At 44.1% G+C, this 18,149-nt stretch overlaps 1 protein-coding gene across 2 annotated transcripts in view; it reads right to left on the bottom strand.

Moving 5' to 3' along the window:
- Window positions 1-4,191: 4,191 nt before the first annotated feature.
- Window positions 4,192-18,149, bottom strand: part of HMMR (hyaluronan mediated motility receptor) — a 30,530-nt gene continuing 16,572 nt past the window's right edge. Inside the window, exons 10-22 of one of the 2 annotated variants that reach the window (XM_083181415.1) lie at window positions 18,010-18,096; window positions 17,014-17,102; window positions 16,249-16,335; window positions 15,543-15,721; window positions 15,311-15,459; window positions 13,918-14,132; window positions 11,308-11,412; window positions 8,996-9,649; window positions 8,267-8,887; window positions 6,460-6,553; window positions 6,106-6,282; window positions 5,758-5,920; window positions 4,192-4,403 (exon numbers count right to left, since the gene is read on the bottom strand). In XM_083181415.1, the coding sequence (XP_083037541.1) occupies window positions 4,384-4,403; window positions 5,758-5,920; window positions 6,106-6,282; window positions 6,460-6,553; window positions 8,267-8,887; window positions 8,996-9,649; window positions 11,308-11,412; window positions 13,918-14,132; window positions 15,311-15,459; window positions 15,543-15,721; window positions 16,249-16,335; window positions 17,014-17,102; window positions 18,010-18,096 (2,640 nt within the window). In that variant the 3' untranslated portion in view covers window positions 4,192-4,383. Of the gene's footprint in view, window positions 4,404-5,757; window positions 5,921-6,105; window positions 6,283-6,459; window positions 6,554-8,266; window positions 9,650-11,307; window positions 11,413-13,917; window positions 14,133-15,310; window positions 15,460-15,542; window positions 15,722-16,248; window positions 16,336-17,013; window positions 17,103-18,009; window positions 18,097-18,149 lie in introns of both variants that reach the window. The other variant, XM_083181414.1, reaches the window with a different exon arrangement.

Here is an 18,149-nt window from a genome sequence, read left to right as displayed (position 1 = left end):
GTGCTCAAGTATATGAAAAAAAAAAAAATAAAAAAAAAAATAACAGGTGTAGACCCGTTATATAAACCACTACCTTATGCTGTGGTTTATATAATGGGTCTACACATGATATATATATATATATATATATTTTCTGATATACCTGAGCACACGTGAAGTCTTCAGTGTCTATTAGAGCTTTGTTGTGTTCCTCTACAGCAGGCATTCCCAACCACGATCCTCAAAGCACACCAACAGTGCAGGTTTTAGTGATATCCAGGCTTCAGAACAGATGGTTTAATCAGAATCCCTCAGATACTAATTAAGTCACCTGGATATCTACAAAACCTGCACTGTTGGTGTGCCTTGAGGACCGTGGTTGGGAATGCCTGCTCTACAGGCTTGTTCGAAAATAAACCTTTATAAGCTTGAGACTACATCGTTTCACGTGAGTTTGGTAAGCCCAATTGAAATATTCCTCTCCAACCTGAAGAAAAAACTGCAACCTTCCGGGTTTTGCAATTTATTTATTTATTTTTAAATTGTCATTTTGCGGTTTTACATATTCACCATCTCCACGGGAGACTCTCCACTACAATCGGATATCACCAGTCACACAAGGAACTTCTCTAAGGCCCTTATACTGATTGAGTCAGACGGCTGTGTGTGCGGTCGGACAGCCAAAGTTTTGGGTTTGCGCATGTGCAGAGGCGTTTGTTTTGTGCAGAAGCTGTCGGGCCCGTTCTGCCGATAACGGCTGTGGATTGTCGTTATCCAGGCCACAGATCGACAATCCACGGCCGTTTTTGCAGCCAAGCCCCCTTTGCGCCCATTGGCAGGCGGGACATTGAATCAGTCCGTCGTTATGCGGTCGATCTGACCGCAAACGGGCCTGGATCATGGCTGTCGGCGGGGATCGACAGCTATGATCCCAGATTGCATACCCCCTTAGTGTTTTAGGTCCTAGGCTGCCATTTCTAATGACCTGTGTAAAAGGATGGACCGCAGGTAACTATAGCCAATCGTGATCTTCCAGCCTCTACGATCCATGTTGTACACATGCACGCTGGGTAATAAACGCCAGGATTTGTAATCAAGCTGTCGACTGAAAGTTCACACGTAGAACTGTGCAGAGTGTTCTATCACATGTCTGTGCTGACGATCCACAAGTGTTCTATATGGTAATTACAGCTAATTAGAAGCATTTATTTCTTGAAAAGAAAAGTTCAACTCCTTTTGGTCAATATCTTTGGTCCCCAAAGATATTGGGGGGGCAGGGAAAAACAGGGGGGCAAAAAGGCAAAATCTGGGCAGGAGGGGGGTGGATAAATAGCACGGTACTGGTTTCCTAGAACGGCACCCACTAAGCAATTTGCTTAGTGGGCTATTCTGCGTAGGGAAATCACATTGGCCATTTTAGTGCCATGCGATGAGTTCATGTAATTTATTCACTGCTCTGTATGCCCCAGGGCATCGCATCACACCTCCCGCAAAATTGGATGCGATTTTATAGGGTGTGCAATGCCATTACATTAGGTGTGTAATATGATTGCATGTCCTTAAAAATAGGTTTTACGCACCCCCCACGCAGCGTGGTGAGCAGGTGGAACGAGTCTTCCGACTTTTTCATACCCCGACTATCCACGTGGAGTTGATTCTATATAGTGTGGCAAGCAAAAGAGCCCAAAGCGTGGCGAGCCCTGCGGAATACATGTAAAGTAATCCGCGTCCCTCGCCACACTATATAAAATAAACTCCAAGCCGACGTGGATAGTCGGGGTATGAAAAAGTCAAAGGACGATTTCCGCTGCCGCTCGCCACACTTCGGGGGCGGCGTGGATAGTGAGGGGGTGCGTAAAACCTATTTTTAAAGACATACAATCATATTATTGTATTCCTAATGTAATGGCATCACACACCCTATAAAGTCGCATGCGATTTTGCGGGAGGTGCAATGCGATATAGTGGGACACAAAGACCATTGAAAAAATTACATAAACAAATAAAAATCACATCGCATGCCGCTATAATGGCCCATGCAATGCGATGCGATTTCCCTACAGTGCTGTACGTAGAAAATCTGGGCGCCGTTCTAGGAAACCAGTACCAAAAGCACTTCTATGGTCTAGCAACAAAAACACTAAATTAACCAGATAGAGCATTGTCACTTTGCTTAGCTACAGTAGCGCTGTTACAATGTAGTGATTGGTAACTGTTGCAGTGGCAGCAGTTACTATAAAGTCTGTTTCATCATTGACCTTGCGGTGTATTGATCACAGAACAGTAATCATTAACAGGACGACAAACAGCTTCTCTTGCAGCAAGCTCAGTGTTTGGATTGTGTAAGGGTGGATTACAGCCCCCTCTCTTCACATCACACACCAGTTGCTTGCAAGCAGACCCAATTATTGAGGTTTACATCCAGATCAGCATTTCTCAAACCCAGTCCACATGGAACCCTCACAGTGCATGTTTTCCGGTCCTAGCTGGAAGACCAGGCTCAGTTATCTGTATGTCAGTAACTGTTCTCCAAACTCTTAAGGGCAAACAATCATGCTGCAGCTAAGAGGAGACTGTGCAGGGGTGTTGACCGTCCTCTGCCAGGCCCAGGTAAAGTGAGGGGGTGTGGCCGATGGCCAAAGGCAGAACTTAAAAAAAAAAAAGTTAGTTGGTGCAGCCACACAGGGGGTGCTGGTGTCTTATCTGGCAAGTGCTATTGCACCCCCACGCAGGGACAGGCTGCCTTTCTCCATAGTGTAACATACAGAACTGAGCAGCGTGTGCTGGGCTGGGGAGCAGCTCCTGCAGTGGTAGTTCATTCTCTCTCCCTGCAGCACAGAAGCGTGGCAGTGGGACCCAGGCCGCGCTAACAGGCCTGAGTAAAACCCCCCCACCCCCCTAATATTTCTCTTGGCACCCCTTGGACCGCGATCATGCTGTAGCCATTTGAGGGTGGTGATGGCCAGTGTTCCAGAAAATGGATTCTTGCCAGCCCCAATTTTCTGAGTGAGCCATTATAAAGTTCTGAGTTGCCGCTTCACTGGCACCAGCAGTGTAAAGTCGCCGGTCAAATCATGTGTCCAAGATAAAGGAAGCTAGGTTTCAGAGTTGGTTCAGCATGCCGCACAAAACCTTTTCCTTTGTATTTGAATGATACACCAAACAGTCTCTGGGTGCACCAACATTATACATGGATCACTGAAGACAGGAGGGGGGGGGTCCCTTTATCAAGATTTTTTTCCAACCAAATTTTTTTGCATTAACGTTTGAAAGTTATGAAAGGAAAAAAAAAAATGTAACACTGTTTGTTATAATCATACCGTAAAGCATTGCTATGTGTTAGAAAGCCTTAAAACATGGTTGATCGAGGTTTCTAACATGAAATGGGGAAAATTGCCTAAGATAGAGGTTCTAATGAAGGTGGGATGTTGCCCATGGCAACCAGATTCTATCTATTACCGTCTGGAAGGTGCCAAATAAAGTAGAATCTCATTGCTTGCTATGGTCAACATACCATCTGCAATAAAACACCCATCATCGTAAATTTAAGCCTAACAATACAACGTTATTAGTCTTTTCTTGGAAGATTTGCAAAAGTCATATTAAACATAAAAAAAAAAAAAAAACACTAGTTTAGATGCCTCAGGATTCAGTTGTTCAATAACGGGAACTACATTAGGATAAACAAATGTTGGGGGGAGAAGCTTGATGCTGGGCAAACATACCATCTGCAATAAAACACCCATCATCGTAAATTTAAGCCTAACAATACAACGTTATTAGTCTTTTCTTGGAAGATTTGCAAAAGTCATATTAAACATAAAAAAAAAAAAAAAACACTAGTTTAGATGCCTCAGGATTCAGTTGTTCAATAACGGGAACTACATTAGGATAAACAAATGTTGGGGGGAGAAGCTTGATGCTGGGCAGACTTAGCACCTCTTATTTGAATTCCCCTACCTATATCTCGTGTGTGATTTACTGCATTGGTTCAGCTTACTTTGGTAAAGACCACAAGCAACAAGAATGTGGACTAGGGATATCTTTTTTTGTGTTAAAAAAAAAAAAAAATTAAATACAAACCAACCTTGCTATTTATAAAAAAGACGCCTTTTGTGTAATAAGGATTATCGCTGACATAGCAGGAGAGCATTAGTACATCCTCTACTCCTACCTGCACAATATGACAATGATCACTGGCTTCAGCAGATAAATAGTAAGATACATAGACGTTTATTAATGGTTTGTTACCACTGTCCATCATAAAAACAAAATCTACTATACATGATTTAAAATATATAATAAGCAGCATTGATTAAAAACAAACATATATAAGGTTCAAACACAATAAAAACTATTTTGGCATCGAATATTGATACAAGTAGACAATTACAAAAAGTCTCCTCAGCACGGGTTTCTGTTTCCTGTAGAATAAAGAGAAAATGGCATCAAACTCAGAATAACGCATTTCACATCGGCTGTAGCCACAGTTTATTGACTATAGTGTTGCAAGCATAGAGAGGTAGGAGACACAAGAACAAATGCGACAATAAACAGCAACAACTAATAGTTAGGGAATGGAAGAGCAGCATTGGCATCTGACCATAATCAGGATTCATAATCTATTGGCAAACCCCAGCAAAGTTCCATATTAACAGTGAAAATGGGAAAAGTCATTCCAGTAAGTGTTTCCCCAAACACAGTCATTACAGTGCAGGTTTTAAACTACAGCCATGCTTGCACACAGCTGTGTTAATACATAATTTTGAATCAGGCAAGATATACTTAAAACCTGGCCTGTAATTCGGAAATTCTGCTGTAACAAATTAAAACTGTGTATGGCATATGGACTAAATTCCAGCAGTCGGAGAGTCCAATTCGGTGTAAGAAGTGCTACAATGTAGCGGACTCAGCCCTAACACCATGTCCTGTGCTGCTTCATCTAAGACTTAGGGACGGGTGCAATGAAGTCACATCTTGGTGGATGGCAGGATGCCGGCCAAACAGATTTTTTTTTTTTAAAGTGCAAGTGTTTACAATTCAAAACCACATTTTGTAAAGGATTGCCTCTAACAAAAAAAAAAAAAAAATCCAAGTTAATCCTGCACCCCACCTAGCTCTGACTTAAGGTACAGGTGGGAGACATTCTTCACAGGAAGAGGAGCAGCAGAACACAAGGACATGCACTGACACTAGAGGGAGGAAGATTCAGGGGAAATGTGAGGAAGAATTACTTCACAGAAAGAGTAGTAGATAAGTGGAATAGCCTCCCATCAGAGGTGGTAGACGCAAATACAGTAGTGCAATGTAACCATGTTTGGGATAGGCATAGTGATATCCTTACAAAAAAGTAAGGATCAAATATGGTTTGAGGTAACATGTTTAAAAAAGGGGCAGACTAGATGGGCCGAGTGGTTCTTATCTGCTGTCACATTCTAGGTTTCTAACTACATTTCTCCCTGCGGGTGGGATGCCAGACAAACTTGGATTAAAAAAAAAAATAATAATAAGTTGAGCACAACGAGTGGTGTTTCGCTGTGTCTGATGAAAAAAAATGGAGACTCCACACCTTTCAGTAGTACCATACAGCCACTGGTATGCATTGGAGATCCCAGCAATAGAGGTGACTGGGCCCATATATGGAGGATCCCACAACAGAGGCTCTGTAAGTGCCCTTACCCTCTCCTCCTACCCCTCCTTGCTTGCAGCATAACCCCAAAAACCCCCTCCCCAAGTTGCTGCTGCCTATCCCATACCCTTCCCGAAGTGTGGTCTTACCATCTCTTAGTGGAGCTTTGGGACAGATATTCTCCTTGACATCATGCTGGAACGCTTTGGAGGGATCAAATCGCTTCCTGCCCTGTACGTCACTGGCGCGGGACTGTAGCGGTTTCTCCACCTGCTTTTCCTTTGCCAGCTGAGTTCTCAGTTTTGTGACCTCCTACAGAGGAAACAAATACTATATAAACAGCGTACTGTAGTGTAAATAAGCCAACAGTACAATTCATTCAATCAAGCGTTAATCTGGCCCTAGATTCGCACAATAGCATAGATCCTGGTGGACTGACTGTACCAGAGCTTGTGTACCGCCATACACTGCGAGAGGTATTGGGTCTCTCCAAGTACCTGTTTCAGCTGCGTGTTCTCATTCTTCAGCTTCATGACATGCTTTATCTTCTGTTTCTGGTTCTGATGCCCGAGCAGCTTGGCATAGGCCTCGCTCAGCTTGTTCAGCTCGTCCTGCGCCGCTCCGGTCTCGTTAAGCAGGGCATTCTTCTCCGCTTCAAATGCGTCCAATTGTTGCTGCGATAGATCGGAGGAAAACGCATCAAATTAGACGGTCTTAAAGTGTAATAATGTAACCAGCAGAGTTGTAGAACGGGTCTGGGTTTCTACAGAACAATGAAGTCTTCGAATGAGCGGATCTCAATTTATAATAGGACAAACTATGAAACACCCCAAAAGACTACACGTGATCACCTGAAACGGTCGGACTTTATTTTGCAGCTCCTCGAACATGCTGCGCCACTTCTTTGCTTCCATCTTCTCAGTCTCATCTTTTTCAGATTCCTTTCTGTATTTCAGAAATAGATTATGGATCTGGGTTATAATCTGACAAACATGCTGTGTAGGGTTACATATTACAGCCTATCGCACACACACTGCGCAACATAAGCAGCACCGTACAGTTGCTAGATTTATTACAGAAGTCACAGAAAACGGGTGGGGTGTAGTGGTACGACAATCGGAATTCCGACTACAGGGGATCCGATAGGGCAGCGAGCGAAAAGAAGCAACTTGCAGGCTTGCCACACTGTGGGCTCGGTGGCTCAGCACAGGTTCTATTCTCCCTCTATGGGGGTCGTGGACCCCCGCAAGGGATAATAGCCCGTCAGTCGGTATCCCTACTGTATGGTATTTAAACAGTTGCAATTCTAACGTCTGAGAACTGTCAGTCATCTGGCACCGACAGAAAATATTGCCTGCCACCTAGTCACTCTCCCCATGGCAGCTAAGCCTAACCTAACCAGCTTCCATTGCATGGGGGTCTTGTGCTCACCCCCTCTCCCCGACACTTCATACTAAAAAGCTATGAACATGCTGTAGGGCAGGGTTGGCAAAACCGGTCCTCGAGATCTACCAATGATTCAGGTTTTCAAATCATCTAGCTCAGGCATGGCCGTACTGTGGCCCTCCAGCTGTTGTGAAACTACCCATCCCAGCATTCCTTTCCCTAGTTTTAGCATTCCCTAATAGCAAAACTGTGGCAAGGCATGATGGGACTTGTAGGTTCACAACAGCTGGAAGGCCAGAGTTTAGCCATGCCTGATCTAGCTGGTGCACAGCTGTAGTTATTACTAACTGTCACATTGTCAAACCTGCTGCATTCATTCCTACTACTAGATCCACAGGTGACCTCAATAGCTACCAACAGTTCATGTATATCAGGACAGGTTTGGCCACCCTAAGCGTAGGGTTCGCATCTGGTATGTGGCACTAGGCTGTTGCTCAGCATCACTGATTGGCTGTGAGATGTGCAGCAATATATTAGAGGAGAAGGAATCTGCTGATCAGACTAACGGCTTTTGGTGGCGAGTACACGCAGCCGCCTGGCCCATACCAGATGCCATTGTGTGTAAAGGAGACCAGTTTCTTACTATACAGAAAAGCACCTAATCCTGAAACATTACAGGAAGCAGCAGCCATTAACCATTTGCGCACCAAGGGAATTTGGCAAAAAAGTTGTGAAAATTGCTAAGCAATCTTTTAATAACCCCTTAAGCGCCAACATTGCTGTGATAGATTCCCAAAATGAGAGCTAAAAGTTGCACGCGGCGACTTTTTTTTGGGGTGCAATTTTTTTTACTAAACTTCTGCCAATGGACTTGGCTGGATTTGTTTTTATTTATACTAAAAGAACAGTCGCTGTGAGCGGCGCTGGCATTTTGAGTATCGCTGCCAGCTACGTTGGCACTCAAAGAGTTAACAGACCAAAACGCGTCTTCATTTCAGAAACTAGTGTAAATAGTTTGGTTAATGAATAGGCGGTAGAAGGCTACGATTTCCTTGGGATCAATGTGTAGTGAAGACACTTTTTAGCTATAGTGCAGAGTGGATTATACACATGCTACCGTGTTGGCGCTGGCGTTATAGTTCCAGCCCAGGACCTTTGTGGAATTGCAGATTACTGGCACTAAGCTAACAATAATGACATTAAGTGCATTATATGCCCCCAACTGACAAACCAGTTACTAGCTTATATTATCTTATAAATACAAGATCGTACCTTAGACGCTCGTCTTGCAGCGTAGAGAGTTGCAACATCAATTTTTCAAGCTGGAGATTCCGCTGCTGTAATTCCGCCTCCGTCCTGGCCGAGCTCTCACCAACCTCCTGGAGTTGCGTCTCCAACCTTTTCTTGGTCTCCTTGAAGGACTGTTGAAGCTTGTGAAGTTGCTGCTCCAACTCTTCCCTTTCTATGTCAGCGGCCGTGGTGCGCTTGTGTATCTCTTCCTCCATCGCTTCCTTGGTTTTAGTCAGCAGTTCCTGAAGTTGCTGCTCCGCTGTGCTCTTGGCTTTGGCCGCTTCTTTCTGTAGCTCAAGCACCTGCAGTTCTAACTCAAACACTGATTTATTGGAGGACTCCTGCAGCTTACGCAGCCGTCTCTCTAGTCCCTCTTTGGCTTTCTCTGAGGATTCCGTGAGCTCAGAAAGCTGCAGCTTCAATACCGCTTTCTCCTTTTCTGCAGCACCCAGGAGCTCGAGGTGATCTTCCAGCAGTTTATTGTTTCTCTCAGAAGTTTCCTGAAGATCCTTCAGCTGCTGCTGTAACCCTTCCTGTGCTTTAACAGAGCGCTCCTCTAGCTCAAGTTGCTGCTGTTCCAAATGTTCTTTTATTTTGAGAGAGGTCTTCTGGAGTTCAGCTAGTTGTAACTTTAAACCCTCTGTGGTCCTGGCTGATGTCTCCTGAAGCTCAGTTAGTTGTAGCTCCAACCCTTCCCTGGTTCTGGCTGAGGTCTCCTGAAGCTCAGCTAGTTGTAGCTCCAACCCTTCCCTGGTTCTGGCTGAGGTCTCCTGGAGCTCAGCTAGTTGTAGCTCCAACCCTTCTCTGGTTCTGGCAGAGGTCTCCTGGAGCTCAGCTAGTTGTAGTTCCAACCCTTCCACAGTCTTGGCTGAGGTCTCCTGGAGCTCAGCTAGTTGTAGCTCCAACCCTTCTCTGGTTCTGGCAGAGGTATCCTGGAGCTCAGCTAGTTGTAGTTCCAACCCTTCCATAGTCCTGGCAGAAGTCTCCTGGAGCTCAGCTAGTTGTAGCTCCAACCCTTCTCTGGTTCTGGCAGAGGTCTCCTGGAGCTCAGCTAGTTGTAGTTCCAACCCTTCCACAGTTTTGGCCGAGGTCTCCTGGAGCTCAGCTAGTTGTAGCTCCAACTCTCCTGTAGTCCTGGCTGATGTCTCCTGGAGCTCCACCAGTTTTTGCTCCAGTCTATCTTTAGCCATGAGGGACTCTTTCAGCTCACAAACTTGCTGTTCTAAAACTTCAATTGCTTTGGTTTCACCATCAAGCTGTTGTTGAATCTCTGCTTTATCCCTTTCTGCTTCAGTAACTTTATCAAGCAGGCTCTGGTTAGTACAGGTCAGGGTTTCAATTTCAGTTGTTGCAGAGCTCTTGAAACTGCAAAAAAAAAAAAAGGCAACATAATGAAGTTACAGCCTAAACCGACACAAGAGGGAAAGTGTTTCTTGGCCATGTACGACTTACAAAAATAAAATACAGAAAGCATTGTACCCTAAGTGTTCTTAAAACGCCATGAAGACTCCACCTACATAATGACTGGATGGTCTGTTATGGTTTAGTGGGAGTCAGGGAGCGGTCCCTGTGCTCATGTCCCCCACTGCTGCAATATGATCCAGGACGAAGTGTTCCAACCATTTTGGGGAACGCACAGTGTACATCAACTTTAAATGACTAATAATCTATGCCATCACGTTCAACTGTGTGGGCATTAGAACCTTAAAATAGCACAACATGGGATAAAATTGGCAATGTTCACAACTTAACAAATCCTAAACAGTTGCCAATGTTGTTGTGACGAAGTCATGGAAGTCACTACCCGTGTTGCATTCACTTAATGCCATTGAAGTCTCAATCGTAAGTGCGATCGAACAAGCGATTTAAAATCTACTTACGATCGCAATGAAAGCCGACAGATCATACAGATGGATCCACCATCAGCCAGCCTGCCCGATCTCATGTGCTAGCAGACCGGCTGACGGGGAAGGGTAAGCGGCTGACTTGCGTGTCCCATATTGTCGGAGGATGGCGGCGCATGGCGATTCTATCTAATGAGAGCTGCTCCATCTGTACGTGCAGCACGTATCATCCGAGGGCCGACCACTCGACCGGCGCATCATAAAGACATTTCTCAAGATTCGCTGCATGATCTGTCAAAATCATGCGGATTGGCCAGACACCGTTCTGGTGTACACCCAGCTCTAGAATGAACATCTTGCATATTTATATATATATATATATATATATATATATATATATATATATATATATATATATTTATTATATTAGTGTATGTATCATTAAGAGGATCTCTGTGACTAAGACTATTCAAAGGAGGCAGCACGGATGGTGTAATGGTTAGCATTACTGCCTCACAGCACTGAGGTCATGAGTTCTATCCCCACCATGTGTTATATATACGGGGCAGTACGGACGGTGTAATGGTTAGCATTACTGCCTCACAGCACTGAGGTCATGGGTTCTATCCCCACCATGTGTTATATATACGGGGCAGTACGGATGGTGTAATGGTTAGCATTACTGCCTCACAGCACCGAGGTCATGGGTTCTATCCCCACCATGTGTTATATATATACAGGGCAGTACGGATGGTGTAATGGTTAGCATTACTGCCTCACAGCACTGAGGTCATGGGTTCTATCCCCACCATGGCTCTAACTGTGCGGAGTTTGTATATACTCCCCGTACTTGCATGGGTTTCCTACGGTACTCCGGTTTCCCCTCCACAATCCCAAAAATATACTGGTAGGCCAATTGGCTCAGACAAAATTAACCCTAGAATGTCTGTGTGCGTGTACATGTGGTAGGGAATATAGATTGTAAGCTCCACTGAGGCAGGGACTGATGTGAATGTTAAAATATTCTCTGTACAGCGCTGCAGAATATGTGTGCGCTATATAAAATAACCTGTAATAAATATATTGACAAATGGATAGCCCCGTCGCCTTTGGCAACAAACTGAGCACAAGTCCCTAGAGCAGAATTACAATGTGAAACGCACATTACACATACTGTACCTTTCATATTCTGCCAGTCTAAGCAATGTGTTATTTTGCTCTTCCTGTAGATGCAAGATGGTTTCTTGGTGTTTTTCTTTTGCTTTTTCCAGGGCGGCATTTTTACTGTAAGACGACAGCACAATTAGCGCTAGTACGTTATTTGTTAACGTTCAGTGATGGTCAGAACACCGGATTGAGACACATGACCTGATCATAGTATAGGGCAGGCATTCCCAACCACGGTCCTCAAGGCACACCACCAGTGCAGGTTTTAGTGATATCCAGGCTTCAGCACAGATGGTTTTATCAGAATCAATCAGGTACTAATTACCTGTGCTCAAGCCTGAATATCACTAAAATCTACACTGCTATATCAGGATGGAGTCTTAAAATCTTTTAATCATCTTAAAGATGAGTCTAATTTTACATCTATGTACTTCTTCAGATATTTGCTACTTCGTCACGCATTGTCTTTGCAGTTTCCTCAGGGCCCTCCTCATATTCGACCCTCTCCTCTAAAAGCATTCCTGTTAAAATTGGGCTATAAACGTGCACTCTCATGTTTATATAATTTTCTTCAATCATATCATCATACTAATAATTTACCAAATCTGCCGCAGAAATGGGAATTGGAGGTGGGTAGGCTGTCTGAGGTTGAATGGAATGAGGCACTTGTATGTCCTCGTAATTCCACTGCTTCAATTAGATTTCAACAAATTCAATTGTTTATTTTACACAGAACCTACCTGACTCCGGTTAGATTAGTACAATTTGGTGGAAGAACTTCTGATATATGTCCCAAATGTAAATGTAACATAGGAACATTTTGGCATCTATTATGGGATTGTCCGGTTGTTAAACTATTTTGGACTAAAGTGCTTCAAGCTATATCTGTAACAGGAATTCCCTTAAATAACTTAACACCAAGATTTTGCTGCCTTGGGGTATCTGATAAGGATGTCCTGGATAAACATTCTAGACAATATATAATTAATTTGTGTACATTGGCTAAGGTTTGCATAGCTAGACTCTGGATGGATTCATCAGGGCCTGATTTTAAGGCCTGGATTTCCTTGGTCAATGTAACAGTGCTACATGAGAAATATTTATATATTAATCGTAAGGCTGAATTTAAATATTATCGTATTTGGTCCCGATGGCTTTCATCAAAATATTCATCACTTAAGATATAATTTAATTAATAGTAGATCAATTCTTAATTCATGTTAATTTGGAAAAGACATATGTTCGATTGAAAAGAAATTTATACTGTAAATTATTTATTAATATTGTATTGATGTGTTTTTTTTTTCTTTATATAATTTAATGAATTATTTATTTATTTTTATTTATTTATTTATTATTTTTTCTACTTCATCTTCTCAAAATTTCAGCCAATAAATTTGGCTGTTTGTTATGTTAATCTGTGTATCAGAAAATTTAATAAAAATCACTCAATTTAAAAAAAAAAAAAAAAAAATCTACACTGTTGGTGTGCCTTGAGGACCGTGGTTGGGAATGCCTGGTATAGCGGCTTGTGCACACCTGTATCTGCACCTGTGACATCAGATCAGAGCTGTGCAATACTTGGGGACTGCAAGATTAATGTTCTGCAGAACGGGTTCACTAAAATCATACCCATATGAGTGAAGGCAGGATGAGAACACGTATTCCCTATGATACATATTCCCATCCATTGTACACCCAGCATTAATCCCCAAAATCTGTATACAGCTGCAAACTCTTCTTTACGGTGTCAGTCATTGTTCAGGTAGCTGACATTTGTGTTACTTTTTGAAACTTGTGTAGGTGCAACTGTGTCCTACTGGAGTGTGTTACAGTGTTACAGCGGGATTACGGTCCCAAGGTCGACCATTAAAGATAGACACAATCATTAGGTCGACAACAGGAAGGTTGACATGTTCTCCCACCCTTTTTTGCCGACAGGCGGTATTTCATACCCTACCATCCACTACAGTGTGGCGGGAGAATACAATAGCGTGCCAAGCGCAGTGCCCAAGAGCATGGCGAGAGCAGTGAGCATCAGGAGGGGACGCGGTGCACTTAGACGGTGTCTATGTCAACATTCGGGACAGAACGTGAAAAACACATGTTGACCGTTAAACGGTCTACTTTCCCAGTGTCGATTGCGTCACCATATTTCAAAAGTTGTCGTCCCAATTTAAGTCAACCTTCAATGAGCTGACCCCATGACCCATACCCGTTACAGCTCAGACAAGGTCTAGTACAACATTGATGAAAGGTCAACATATGAAAGTCGATATGAGGTTTTTTTGTTTGTTTAGCTTGACATCCGAGTACGTGAACCCCCCAATAAATGTACCGTGATCGCTCGCCTTGCATCAGGCAAGGTGGGGAAGAAACCTCAATGCGACCTTTTTATGTGTCACCTTTTGTCAACATCAAACTATTGACAGATAAACTTTTGGTGTCGACTTATTGATTGTCCAGTTAGACCCAGTCTGTGAGCCACACAGACACCATTTTGCTGTAGTGAGAGGAGAGCAGTTATTTTAATACAAGGTCACAAAAAAAAAAAAAGTTGATCTTTGTTAATGCATTGGTAATGCCGCAGCTGCCGGATGGCTATAACTCCGCTTAGCATACCCCTTTAGAGTTTCCTCTAGACGAGCCAGCTCCTCTGCCCTCCTTCTGTTGTCTTCTTCCAGTTGGGAGATTATTTTGTCTGCGTCTTCCTCTGCTTGCTGTAGTCTATCGAGCTCATCTAGTGCCCCCTCCAGCTCCCCTTCCAAGAGGCGCTGTTCTCTCGTCATTTCCTCTTGCGCAGTCTGCAGCTCTAGACGCAAGATGTTTGAAACCTCCTAAAAAAAAAAAAAATATAGAAATAATGGTACTTCTATGTTAGTTGGGCGCTTACTACGCAATTTGCTTAGTGGGCTATTCTGCGTAGGGAAATCGCATGTGCCATGCGATGCAATTTTCCTATGTAATTAATTCACTGCTCTCTCAACCCCAGGGCATCGCATCTGCCGCAAAATCGCATGCGATTTTATAGGGTGTGCGATGCCATGTCATTAGGTATACAATAATATGATTGTATGTCCAAAAATAGGTTTAACACACCACTCCACCCCGAAGCATGGCGAGCCCCGCGAGGGGCGGCGGAACGTGCCCGCCGACTTTTTCAATACCCCACTATCCACGTCGGCATGGAGTTGATTTTATATATTGTGACTAGCGCAGCGAGCCCCGCGAGGGGACGCATAATACATGTAAAGTAACCCGCTGCGCTCGCCACGCTCCGTAGCTCACTGCACTCGCCACACTATATGAAATCAACTCCACGCCGACGTGGATAGTGGGGGTATGAAAAGGTCGGAGGACGTGCTCCGCCGCCCCTCGCGGGTTTTGCCGCGCTTCGTGGTGCCGTGGATAGTGGGAGGGTGCGTAAAAGCTATTTTTAGGACATACAATCATTTTATTGTATACCTCATGTAATGGCATCGCACGCGATTTTGCAGGAGGTGCGATGCGATATTGTGGTGAAAAAACAATTACATAAAAAAAAAAAAAAAAAAATCGCATGCGATTTTCCTACGTTACCATCTGTATGCTAATTGGGCGCCCAACTAATATAGAAGTACCGAAATAATAATAATAATAAAAAAAAAAAGTGTATTTGCCGTTTTCTGTGATGAAATAATTAATGAGCACCCAGAGCAATTTAATTGCGCATATAACAGCTAAAACCTTCTAAAGTCCTCGTTAGGCCACCCAAACCGCTGTATGGTAACCCCAACCACAGACGTCTCGCATATTTCTGTTTGCCCATTTCAAAGGCTGCAAACAGAAACGTATCCACCCTTAGTATATTATATGCGCCTGAACTGACTTACTCCTTACGGGAATCCACTGGACAACTGAATTTCCCTCAGTGAACTTTTTGCTTATCTGCAGGCGATACTAAGAGGGTGCTAGATGCAGACTGTGCTGTGTAAGACTCAATCAGGACCATAAATCAGTAACCACTCAAACGAACCTTCTCTTTCTCTATCAGCAGTTGCAGCTCTTCCTCGCGCTGTTGCAATGACTGGCGGTCTCCGGCTTCTTGGCTCATTTGCAGCTTTACGGCTTCAAGATCTTCCTTCAGGCCTTGTTCTCTTGCTTGGCACTCCGTGACCAGTTCCTCTGGGATGACACAATAGACGTGATCAGTACTATGGCCTCCTAACATGTAGGTCTCACATAGATACAGCTAATGGGTGGCTTACCCTTTCCTTGTAGTTGAGCGATATAAGTCTCCTCTAGCTCCCTCATTTTGGCCAAAAGCTCTTCCTCTTTTTGGACAAAGACGTCCCTTTGTCTTACTTGCTCCAGATCTTTTTGCGTTAGGATGTCCTCAGCTTGGTCTAGATGCTGTCTGTACATTTCAGTTAGTGCAAGGCCATCCCTAGAAAGAAGTTATTTTATACAATAGATCGATCTATATCTTGTGCGCATCTACAGGACCATTACCCTACATAATACATGGGAAAACCATCTCACAAAATATAGTCGTCATTAGCCAGATCCAACACCCAACCTGCACTCCTGGCACTGGAACCCTAAAGCTGGTCTATCCAGCAGCTGACTGACTTAATCCAGCCACAGTTATTTCATAGGAGCTCTATATACTGTCCCCCATGAAGATTACGTTTATGGTAAATCGTGACGGTCAAACTAGATGTGGTCAATCTAGGGACCGGCTACCAAGATTACATGGTGCTTGTCACACACAGAAACCACTGCAGGAAGTGTTCCGCCTGCGTTGCGAGCCAGTGCTGGGTAATAAGTGGGATTGCTGCGGTACATGAGGGGAGTCATCCATAGCATTGCATTGGTAAATTTCTACCAACATTTTAGCAAACCGAATACAGTACACGGACCCTCTTGCGGAATAAGTTCTCTGTAAGCACATTTAACAACTTCGATGTTTACCTCATCTGCTCCAGAGCGGCATCAAGCTTTTTCTCTGTTTCCGCATTTTCTGCCGCCATCTTGCCCCTATCCTCATAAGCTGCAGATCTGGGGAGAACATGCAGCTGTGTTATTACATAAGGCACTCTACCGACAAATCTAGTACATTACCTGAACAAAAAGCAAAGAAATTACGAAAAACCCATGTCGGCCTTCTGCCATCATCAACTTACTCACCGTTGACCACTGGTGGTTGACCCAGGGACCAGATAACAATCGGTTTGTAGGAACAAGTATTACAAAGTTCCATAACCGCAATAGGTACAGTTATCAACAGTGAGGTTCCCTTACACAGCTTCCACGGTGCCTAGGTTATGTGGCGCTCAACAGGTGTCGGTCACTTTACAACACTGAAAAGTGGAAATTCCATCAGACAGTTCAGCTTTAGCTGCAACATCAGTGACACTAAATGCCCGGCACCTGTGCGTTTGTGAGGTTATCCATCACACTCACTACTGGCCTCTACTGGCCAACACTGACCTAGCGTCCTTTACCTCTTTACACAGGCAGCCAGTGTTGTGCCAATAAGAAAATGTACAAGTCATGAGAAATAAGCTGCAACAATACACCAGGTATTGGTGTAGCGGACATCAGACCCTAGGTAAGTAAGCTTCTGACGTGTCTGTAGTGTTAAGGTTTGGGTGGGATTATACGGTAAGAAAGTAGGTTCATCTAAAGCTATGAAACTCATGACTATACATCTGCCGACACAAAATGTTGACTTACAGCTCTTCTTCCAGCAGGGTGATTCTTTGCAGCGCTTCTTCCAGCTTGCTCTGTGCCTGAAGAAGCCTTCCCTCCATGTCTTCAAGTGCCTAAAAAACGGTTTAACCATTTTAATGGTTTAGTCCAGGCAAGTCCAAACTATGGCCCTCCCTTCTGTTTTAGAACTACAAGTCCCATCATGCCTTGCCACAGTTTTGCAATTAGGGAATGCTAAAACTATGGCAAGGCATGCTGGGACATGTAGTTTGACAACAGCTGGAAGGCCACGGTTTGGACATGCCTTGTTTAGTCAATACAGGGGTGAGCTTTATGTTCTTTAAAATGAAACCTAATGCTTAGAATAAATATCCTATTGTATCCAGGGTTCTTTTACCTAGATATATATATTTTAAAAGCATATTTAGACATTAGCCCCTTGATTGGTGGGTTTTGCTGGGGCAGGACAAACCTACCAGGACAGGTTTGTCCTGCCCGAGCAAAACCCACCACAGATCATAGGAGCCTCCCCCACATCACCATCGCTCTGGCGTTGGTAAGCCAGAGGATGAGCTCCCCTGCCCCAGATGCTAGTCACATCAGTGACCACAGGCTGCACACTCAGGGATGTTCGCGGCGGCTGCTCGGGAGTACTCGGGCGCCTGAATGGAGCGCTCCCGAGTCGCCACGAACATCCGAGTCTGCCACCTACCTCACTGCTGTAAAGTGAATGGCGGCTGGGGAAGCTCCTGCGTACGATCGCCAGACCAGAGGTGATGGGGGCAGGCTCTAGAGGTGGTGCACACCTATTCCATATCAGTGGTATGACTGGAAATTTTCCAGGCTGCTGAGCCCGGATAATTAATTTCCAGGCATACCACCCAAGGGGTTAATACAGCACCCTCTTATAACGGAAACTAAGAAATGTGAATGAAAAAAAAAAAAATCCATTTCCCATTCTGAATAATAATCTCACCAAAGCAAACAGTTATTTGCCCCAGTTGTGCCGGCGGTGCTTACCACGTTCTGTGCGGATATCTGAGAGGTCAGGCTTTGTAGTTTGTTCCCATACTCTTGCTCTTTGGCGTGCATTTCCAACTGGAGATCCTGGAGAGAGAGTTGCAGATTACTGGGACATAGAACGACTTTTTACGCATTGG

Source organism: Crinia signifera, chromosome 4, assembly GCF_055691185.1.
Source record: "Crinia signifera chromosome 4, ASM5569118v1, whole genome shotgun sequence".
Lineage (NCBI taxonomy): Eukaryota > Metazoa > Chordata > Amphibia > Anura > Myobatrachidae > Crinia > Crinia signifera.
This window is presented reverse-complemented; position numbering and strand designations above follow the sequence as displayed.